This window comes from Neomonachus schauinslandi, chromosome 9 (assembly GCF_002201575.2).
Source record: "Neomonachus schauinslandi chromosome 9, ASM220157v2, whole genome shotgun sequence".
NCBI classification, from domain to species: domain Eukaryota; kingdom Metazoa; phylum Chordata; class Mammalia; order Carnivora; family Phocidae; genus Neomonachus; species Neomonachus schauinslandi.
Window position 1 is genome coordinate 2,306,577 of NC_058411.1, and position 9,892 is coordinate 2,316,468.

General features: G+C 60.1%; 1 protein-coding gene across 2 annotated transcripts in view; it reads right to left on the bottom strand.

Annotated features, from left to right (window-relative positions):
* Positions 1-7,703, bottom strand: part of TNFAIP2 (TNF alpha induced protein 2) — a 17,777-nt gene extending 10,074 nt beyond the window's left edge. Inside the window, exons 1-3 of one of the 2 annotated variants that reach the window (XM_044917824.1) lie at positions 7,606-7,703; positions 628-991; positions 2-317 (exon numbers count right to left, since the gene is read on the bottom strand). In XM_044917824.1, coding sequence (XP_044773759.1) covers positions 2-317; positions 628-976 — 665 coding nt within the window. In that variant the 5' untranslated portion in view covers positions 977-991; positions 7,606-7,703. Of the gene's footprint in view, position 1; positions 318-627; positions 998-7,605 lie in introns of those variants that run through there. The other variant, XM_044917823.1, reaches the window with a different exon arrangement.
* Between the last annotated feature and the right edge of the window lie 2,189 nt (positions 7,704-9,892).

Genomic DNA, 9,892 nt, shown 5'->3' on the forward strand with positions numbered 1-9,892 from the left:
AGACGCGGCCCCGGGCCCCTCGGCCGCCGCCTCCGCCGCCTCCGCCGCCGCGCGGCGGTCCTCGCGCTCCTGCTCGGCCAGCACGGCCAGGGCCTGGCGCAGCCGCTCGGGCGCCACGTCCAGCGGCCGCCGCAGCAGGCCGAGCACCTGGTCGCGCAGCAGCACGTAGAGAGCCTCCACCTTGCTCTGGCGCCGCACCAGCTCCTCGGCGCTCTCGCCGCCCGCCGCCGCCGCCGCCTGCAGCTCCCGCTCCAGCGCCAGCAGCGGCCGCGCCGCCTCCAGCCGCCCGCGCTCCAGGTCCGCCTTGAGCTCCTCCACTGCGGCCGGGACAGCACGGGCTCAGCGCCGCCGGCCCGGGAGAGGAGGCCGCGCGCCCGAGAGGTGACGGGATGCGCCCCGAGGGGCCCGTCGGCGCCCCCGACCGACTGAAGCCCGGCCGGCCGCCTGCCGGCCCCAGGATTAGGCGGCGCAGGTGAAAGGCGGCAGACGAGACACGGCCAAGCCCATCTCTGCGGCCCTCCCTGTGTCCAGGGCGAGTGGGCCATTCACTCGGATGAGCCCCAGCCCTGCCCCGGCCCCGGCCAGCTCTGATCCCGGATCCCTACCCCGCCTGGGGTCCCAGCCTACCTGTGGGCCGCGGGCGGCCGGACTCAGTTTGGGACTCGGGGTCGCCCTCTGGCTCTGCTGAGCTGGGCTGACCTTTCTTCTTCCTCCCTTTAGTGAAGATGCTGAACATGTCGGCCAGTCCTTTTGGCCTCTTCTTCTTCTTCTTTTTTGCCTCTTCCTTGTCCCTCTCCGGGGCTCCCTTGGCCTCCAGGGGTGGCACCAGGTCTTCAGAAGAGGCCTCTGACATGGAGGCCTCGGATTCCACCTCGGAGGTGGAGGGCAACTTCGGGGAACTTCCGGGGAAGTCAAGAACCCCTGGCACCGTCTGCTGGCCTGGAAGGGCTTGGAAGAAAGTCATCATCTTCAGCATCACCTGGGCTCAGGCCTGTGGATGGGCAAGAGGAGAGGGAATGAAAGAGCAGCTGCAGTAGACAGGCCCGAGGACACAGCCGCGGTGGTAGCAACGAGCACGCTCCATCTCTCCTCACCGGACGACCACCAGGGTCTGGCTATCTCCTGGCCCAGAGGGGCACCCACAGTTCAGCTCCCTCCCTGGACACCAGTTTCTCAGCACCCACAATTCCTCTTCCAATACCCCCCAGTGCCTCCCCAAATCACCAGAAGCAGGGAAGGATCTGGAGATGCCAAGTCTCCCAGATGGAGGGGGCCTTCACTTCATTTTGGCAAATCCTTCCTTGGCAGCCCACCCTCTGGGCAAGGAGAAAGGACTGGAGGGCATGAGTTCCATCCTGCATCCCATGAGACCCTGGGAGAGGTGGCAGAGCACAGTACTGTCCCACCGCACAGAGCAAGGATCGAGGTCCAGAAAGGTCGCAGCGCCAGAGGCGGCTCCGTCCTCCCCACCCCATCCTCCCTCTCGCCCGGTTCTTCTCTTGTCTACGTGGAGCCACCGAGGGACGATTGAGCAGAAACATGGTTGCTCTGGCTGGGACTCTGGGAAGCAGAGTCCGACCCCCTACCCTGGCCTTGCGGCTCGGGTCTAGAAATCATAGTGCCCTCCCAAACTTCAAGGGGTGGGAAAGGACCTTGAAGACTTTCACATGTCAGCAGGGACAAGGGGTCCAAAGAGGCACCGAGCTGCCTGAGGTCACCCAGGAACTCAGGCCAGGAGCCAGGCTTCCTGGCTCCCGTTTCATCCTGGCTGCTCCCAAATGGGGTGACATCATCATCACAAAGGCTTCCACTTTCTGTGCCCTCCCTGCTACCCATCCCATCTCTTCCTCATTCCCTTCTGGGGGTGGTGGTGGTGGTGTATTATCCTCATTGCACAAAACTGATCCAGGGAAATGTCCCTATGGTTGACAGCTTAGGCTTGAAACTCAGATCACCCGGTGCTGGGTCCTCCTGCCTCCATGTCCCCCACCACCTTGCAGGCTGCTTTCGGAGATGCAGGACCCCCTTGTGCCCAGCAGCACCCTCCCCAGCACCATGGCTAAAATCAAAGCAAGGCCAGGACCAGTGAATGGGGAACAGGGCTGAGCCTAGGAGAGGGGAGAAAGGCAGGGCTGGGAGTGGGGAGCAGATAGGGTCAGGCTTCCCTGATGACTGGGGTGATCCAGGACCATAGCGCCTGCCCCGCCCACACACCCCCAAGAGTAAGTACAATGAGTTGTGACTCGTGCAACACTACAACTTTGATTCACCTCTGCAATAGCCCTACAAGGCAGATGGGATGATCCATCATCCAGGAGAAACTGAGGCAGGGAGGGGGTTTGGGAGGTGCTTGCCCCAAGCACATAGCAGGCATGGATTAGGTCTGTCAGACTCTTTCCACAGCCCCTACTACCTCTCCACCAGCCCAACTACCCTGGGCCTCATCACAACCCCTGAGTTTGGCCAGAGCCACCTGGGGGGGCAGGAAGCCCGAGTTTCTCCCAAATGGCTTCACCAAACGCCCTCAGCAGAGTCTAACACTGCTAGACCTCAAGCGCCTCTCCTGTGCCATTTGGGCTGAGAGTCCCCCTCCAGGGCCAAGTGAGGGGTGCTCGGGGAGCCGCAGAGCCAAGGTGCAAGGCCACGAGGCTCTTCTGCCCTGCCCACCCACTGGCCAAGCTCCCTCTCCTAATCCAACCCATTGTTGCGCCACATACCCACAGGAGCTGGTCCGGCCACTGGCTGGGGCTACTCAGCACCACCCTGACTGAGCAGACCCCACCTCCGCTCTCCAGCTAGGGTGAGGGAGAGGGCCACCCTGACCCGCCAGCCTCACCTCTGCGCGCACACACACACGTGCTAGGCTCCATCTGACCTCAGACCTGGCTCCTGCCGGTCTCCATATAACATCACTGCCTCCTTGCCTCTGGTATAAAATCCTCCTCACCCTTCCAGGTCCTGCAGCGGCCCCCTGGGCTCCATCCCAGGCCTTGGTTTTCAGAGGCAGCTGGTGCAGTGGAAAGAGAAGCGGCAGGGGGATCGGCTGGACCACTCACTAGCGTGTGGACACCTCCCTACCTCCATCTGTGAAATGGGCATGAAGACCCCCACCCCACAGTATTGCTGCAGGAATCGGCAAAACCCCTCAGCCCCGTGCTGGCGCCTAGCCAGCCTTCGTAAGGGTATGTGTCCCGTGTCCCTGTGTCCATCAAGCCACGCTCAGCACCGGGGTAGAGCAGAAGAGGGCAGGAAAGGCATTCCTTCAAGCCTGGGCTCTAGGCTGGGCACACTGACAAAAGGGGCCTGCTCAGTCATATCATGTGACCACAGCCTGTGGCCCCACACTGGCCCCCTCTCCTGACCTCCCAGCTTCTCCTCAGGCACCGCACACCCCCTATGCTCCTTCCTGGGTCAGGGCTGAGGCCCACAAAGCCTCCCGTGGCCTCTGCGCCTGGCTCCTCTGTCCTGGCCGGGAAAGGGAGGGCATGCCACCCCCCCAGTGAGGACACCCAGACACAGGCAGCAAAGTAACTTGGCCGGCCAGCCTTCTGCAAAAGGAGCAGAGACCCCTGCGCCTTCCCCCCACCCTCCTCCCTCCCTGCCCTTTGCAGGACCGAGGCCGGGGTGGCAGTACCAAACCCGGGCCCCCTGCACCCTGGCGCGCCGCAGCGGCCTCAGTTTCCCTAGAAGTGGGGCTGCCGGAGGCCTGGGGCCCTCGGAGCGTTGTGCCCCCTCGGTCGGGCCGTGCCGGCCGCTCCGTCGGCGGAGCCGGCCGGGACCCCGGGGTGGAGGCGGGCGGGCAGCCGCGCGGAGCGGCGGGGGACAGACGCGGCGCGGGCGGAGGTCACTTACTGTGTCCGGGCCGGGCCGCCTCTGTCCCAGCAGAGCCTGGCGCCGCCTGAAATAGTCGCAGACTCCGCCCCCGCGCGGCCGCCCGCTCGCCCCGCCCGCGGCAACCGCGGAAAACCCGAGGGCGGAGGCCAAGGCAGAGTGCGACCCGGGGCCGCCTGCGTCCCCGAGCCCGGAGTCGCGCGCGCCCCGCCGAGGGGAGCGGGGGTGTCACTCCTTGCCTCCGGCCCGGGCTGGGTGGCACGGCTGGCCGAGCGTCGCCGCTGGATGTGGGGCGCAGGGAACCGCACCCAGGGCGGACCGGGCTCAGCCTGCCGCGGGCCCATTGTCCGACGGCCGCTGCTGATTGGCTGGCTGGAAGGGGCTCCGCGCTCGGGGCCCCTTGCCCGCGTCACAGAGCGGCGCCCACCCCAGCTCGCCCGACTCTCGCCCCGCGGGGTCCCAGGGGCCGTCCCACCCCAGCTCCCTGGGCCGCGGGAGGATTGCTCCCTCGGGGTAGAGCGTTCCCACTCGGGGAGGCCCGGGAAGGGGCCCTGCTGGAAGAGGCGCTCTAAGGGGAAGTGGGTGCAGGCAAGGACAGCTGTGGACAAAAAGCACGTTTGCTGGGTGCCTGGCATTCGCTCTCATTATCAAGCCTTGCTAGAAAGGGGACTATGGCTCAGAAAGGTGAAGCGACCTGCAACTCGCCCGAGGTCACACACCCGGCTGCAGGACTCCCACTGGAGCACTTTCCCTTTCTGGGACTGGGGTTGGGCAGAACAGGTTTTGGGTCACACCAGGTCCGGACTTCAACAACTCAGGCTTGATCTCAGTCAGTGGAGACTTGTCCTTCCTCAGCGTGGCCGTTTGTCTGGGTCTGTCGTGGGGTGGGGGTTGGGGGGGCTATTGCTGGTGAAGAGCAACCACTGGGGACTCACCCCCTTCCCTCTTTCTCATTTTAGGAATTCCTGCCCTCTGGAAAGAACCGTGTCATTAAGGAATTTCCCAGCTGGGCACCAGCTTCCCTTTTACTTTATTGCTAGAGCCCCTGCTCCTCCCATCCTTTTGTTTGCCCCTACCCTTGGTCTCTCCCTCCCTGTGGATTCCCCACTCCCCCCTATCAGCTGGGCACAGATCTCTGAGGCCTGGGAGTGGGGGGCAGAGGAGCTGGGGGTGCCCCTTGGGACTGAGAACTTCCTCTTCCTCCTTGGGAGTGGCAGTCAAGTGCCAGCTTTGGGCTTGGCCATAATCATGTCCCTGGGGGGCCTTGTGGGGAGGGGGACATCAGGAAGTGGCAGTAAGATGGATTCCACACTCTCTTTCCCAGAGTCCCTGGGGGAGGGGGGTGCAGGGTGACAGTTTTCAGACAAGCTCACAAAGCCACAGTGCCCCAGGGCTGGGAGGGTCATTCCTTTTGCTCCCCAGTGAACAGATGAGGAGACTAAAGGCCAGGTCCCCAAATTCATCCAGTCACATAGGGGCGATGAGGATGAGAAGCAAGGGCTCCTGGCTCATCGCCTCGGTGACCTCCCTCGTTGTGCAATCCCCACCATTTCCCTGCCAGGCCTCCTCTCCTCACCCTGAGCAGATTGGGAAATCGCTGGAGAATCTGAAGCTTTCTGAGTCATGGGTGGGTGGGGGGCGGTTGTCAGGCCCACAGATCCCACTGTCCCCCCCACCCCAGCCCAGGATCCTGATCAGCGGAGGCAGGAAGGACACTTCCCAGGGCAGGGGCTGGGCAGCCGACCTTGTCCTCCGATGCGCAGGCTGCCTGAGCTCCCTCTCCATGGCCAGGAGTAGGGAAAAGCCACCTTCTCCTTTGTGCTTGCACCAGTCACTTCCCCTTTCCTGAGTTAAGATAGGAGGGTCAGGGGTCACCTACATGGAGCCCCCAACACAAGGGAAACCCTCTGAAAACACGGTTGCATAGGGCCAAGGGATGATAGCCGGTGGGGCAGGCACTAGCCTTACCCCTCGTGATAGATGAGGAAACCATCCTCAAGAGGCCAGATGCTTCCAGAGGGAGCCAAAGGCCAGCCAAGAATTCCACCCCCAGCAGGAAATGAGCATCAGATGCTGGTTGGGAGTGTTCCTGGCCAGCTGCTGTCCCATTTGCCATCTCCCCAGGGGATGGGCAGGGGAGACCAGGCCAGCTCCACCTGGAAGAGAGGACAGCAGGCAGAAACTGACTGGCAACAGACCTCCCCAGGCCAGCCCAGAAGTCAAGTGTGCCGGCACCGGGCCGGGCCAGGAGCAGTGGCCAGCTCCTTGCAGGCAACCCGGGGCCTCAGAAGCCCAGGACCCATGTGCGCTGGCCTCCCTGCCCTCTGCTCAGACATGACAGCGGACCAGTTTTTTGAATTGTGATAAAATACATGGAACCAAATTTACCATATTGACCTTTTTAAGCATACAGTTCAGGGACATTTACATTATTATGCAACCACCCCCACCATCCATCTCCAGGACATTTCTCACCTTGCAAGAATGAGACTCCGGACTTACAACACTATTTCCCCTTTGCTTCTTCCCTGAGCCCCTGGCAATCACCGTTCTACTTTCTTTTCATAAATTTGACTATTCTAAGTAGCTCATAGAAGTGGAATCCTAACAGTATTATCCTTCTGTAACTGGCTTATTTCACTCAGCATAATGCCCCCAAGGTCCCTCCATGTTACAGCAGGTGTCCGATTTTCCTTCCTTTCTAATATTGAATAATATTTCATTGTTTATCAGTGGACGCTGGGGTTGCTGCCACCTCTTGGCTATTGTGAATAATGCTGCTTTGAACATGCGTGAGCAAATACCTAAGACCCTGCTTTCAATTCTGTGGGTAGACATCTGATTTCATTGACTTCCGCAGGTGCCAAGCTCTGTCCTAAGTGCTTTGCGTGCATTAACTGATTTCGTCACACCACCTTAGGAAATGGGTACTCCTTAATTATTCCCTTTTCACAGATGAGGAAAACAGGTTCAGTCATGTGCCAGTGGGTATGGAGCTCAGGGTGCCATTAGTAAGCACTGTGCTATATTGCTTCTCCCCCAGTCTGAAATGCAGCTTGACATACTTAAGTCAGACTCAAGTAAAGGCTGCCAGAGCAGAGAGCTGAGATGCAAAAACGGGAGGTTTTATTGCCCTCCACTTCTTTTTCGTCTCTGAAAAAAAATATCCCCAATCTCTTTGGTCAATGACTTGTTTGGTCAATTACTTGAGTCTTCACCTTCAACCTGTGGGGCAGCAGGTGGGGCCAACTCCGTCCTGGCAGCCCAGCCGGGTCGGGCCAGAGAATAATACAGGGCAGTGTGTGTGTGTGTGTGTGTGTGTGTGTGTGTGTGTGTGTGTGTGACTGGTGGTCCTCCCTCTCCTCTGTCTCCCGGCTGCCTGAGAACCTTGCTGGAGAAAATCTCCCAGAAGAGGGGGACGCTGCAGGCAGAAGGAGAGTGCGGTTCGGTGCGGGGCGTCAGCGGGTGCAAAGGCCCGGGAGGGCATTGCATGGGAATGAAGGGGCTGTGGGTCACTGGGCCTGGCTACCCTGGGAGCACCTGGCCAGGGTGCCTTGATCACAAGGGGAGGGCTCCCCAGGACTGGGAAATGAGGGCATTCCAGGGTATCACGGAGCCCTTCCCCCATGGCCAGGCCCACTTCCCTCTGAGAGATGACTTGCACTTCCCCCCACCTCCACCCCAGCCCCACTGCTTCCTTTACTTCCCAGGCCAGCCATCACCTGACCCAGGATCCCTCCTAGGGCCTCTTGTTTCCAGGGATACCCCACTCACCAGCTGCACTGGGCAGAGCCATTGTACCCCCTGGTGACAGATGAAGAAACTGAGTCTCAGAGTGGTAAGCGGACACCAAGTTTGAGGCCTTGAGGCTGTGGTCCCTGCTACCACCCGGCCTTCCCCAAAAGGGGAAGTCACTTGCTCCGGGGTATTTGAAGCCACACCGGACCTCAGCCGGGGTCTGCTGACCTCCCCAGGGACCACGGGATGCCCAGGGACAGCTGACCCGGAACCTCCCTCACAGGGCATCCCCACCCATGAGGGCGATCACCATACCAGGTGTTTACCAACAGAGAGTGCCCCTCCCTCCACCCATGGAGGAAGCCAGGTCATGTGGTCCTTTTTGTGTCTGGCAGATGGAGAAACTGAGGTGAGGGTAAGTGGCTTTTGCGCGAGTCCCAGGAGGCTGGCCCACCTCAAGTCAGGCGCCCTTGCCGGCGGTGGTGGAAGGTGGCCAAGTTCAGTTCCCACCTCTTCAGAGCTGGATTTCCAGGAAAACAGCCGAGGAAACTTGCTCCCCATCAGGCCCCACCCAATGACAGAGGCAAGTCACGTGGCAGGAGCTCCCTGGGAATCCCAGCATTTCAGGGGCCTGGCCAGGCCAGGAGGGGAGCAAGGCTGCCCCCAAACCCTCAGGGCCTGGGTGTTGGGAACTCCTCCTCCGATAAGACAGAGAGGACACCCCGCAGCTCTGGGCTTCTGGACTTTGGAGAAGGAAGGCAGAATGGTGGGGGCTGAGGCATGAAGACCACCTGGCCCCTGGGGAGCTCCATCACCGACATCTGCATTTTCAGACACGTGGCTCCATCCCTCAGGCCTCAGTCTTCCCTCTTGGAAATGGAGGTGACACGTGCTTGGGAGGTTGCCAGGAAAGGGTTAGAGGAGATGGTGCACGTAAATAACAATAATGCCAACTGCAGGCCAGGCCCTCAGCCAGCACCACATTTGCATTTTCTCATGGAATGCTCCCCATTTTACACCTGGAGATAGAGCCCAGAGAGGCGGAGTAACTTGCCCAAAGTCACACAGCTAGGGACCACGGGATGAGGTGAGGGTAAGTGGCAGAGCTGGGGTCCCAGCCCAGAGGTGTCTGGACCCAGAAGCTGATTCTTAACCCCTGCACTGAATCCACGGGAAGGAGGAAAGCCATGAATCAGCGAGCACAGCCAGGCACACACGGTGGGTGCCCCAGAAATGGCAGGACTTCTCACAACCTTCCTCTTTTCCAAGATCCTGAGATTTCATTATTTGAGGATTCTGTCAATGTAAGAGCATTAGGTTCTTCATCATTTGCTTTTACAGCAGCGCTCAAGAGGGGCTGCCCCATTCCCCCAACCCAGGTGCCTCAGCAGCACCTGACACTTCATTATTCACGAACATTCCTTGGATGAGCATTGCTTCTTATCCTGTGAGGAGCCCTGGTTGCTTCTGGGGAAGGACACGAGGGATGGAAATAAGGAGACATCTCCCCTTATAACTTTTTTGTACTTTTTAAATTCTGAGCTATGTGATGGTGTTGCTATCCAAAACATGATGAGAGTTAAACACTGAAAACATCTGGGGCGCCTGGGTGGCTCAGTCGGTTGGGCGGCTGCCTTCGGCTCAGGTCATGATCCCAGGGTCCTGGGATCGAGCCCCGCGTCGGGCTCCCTGCTCGGCGGGAAGCCTGCTTCTCCCTCTCCCGCTCCCCCTGCTGTGTTCCCTCTCTCGCTGTGTCTCTCTGTCAAATAAATAAATAAAAATCTTTAAAATAAACCCCACAAAAACTGTGGTCCTGGGGCGCCTGGGTGCCTCAGTCGTTAAGCATCTGCCTTTGGCTCAGGTCATGATCCCAGGGTCCTGGGATCGAGCCCCACATTGGGCTCCCTGCTCCGGGGGAAGCCTGCTTCTCCCTCTCCCACTTCCTCTGCTTGTGTTCCCTCTCTCACTGTGTGTCTCTCTGTCAAATAAATAAAATCTTAAAAAAAAAACAACAACACTGGAAACATCTAACAAATACCTTTTAAAGGCCACTAAGAGGTGGGGATGTATGTGTGCAGACACAGTACGGGAATCCTGCGAAGAGGAAAGTCTTTGCAATGACTAGTGCAGGCCCCATGGGTCCCAGGAGAGAAGCAGACCCAGGGGTGGGTTTGACTTGTCTGCGGTTCGTCCCTTCCAACCATTTCACCAGAGGAGGGGGCCCAGGGAGGCTGGGCTGAGACCCTGGCAGCACTCACCCGTGGGAGCTCCCGGCCCCCGGCACATCTCCCCTGCAAGGAGGACCTGCACCGCCACCGGGGGC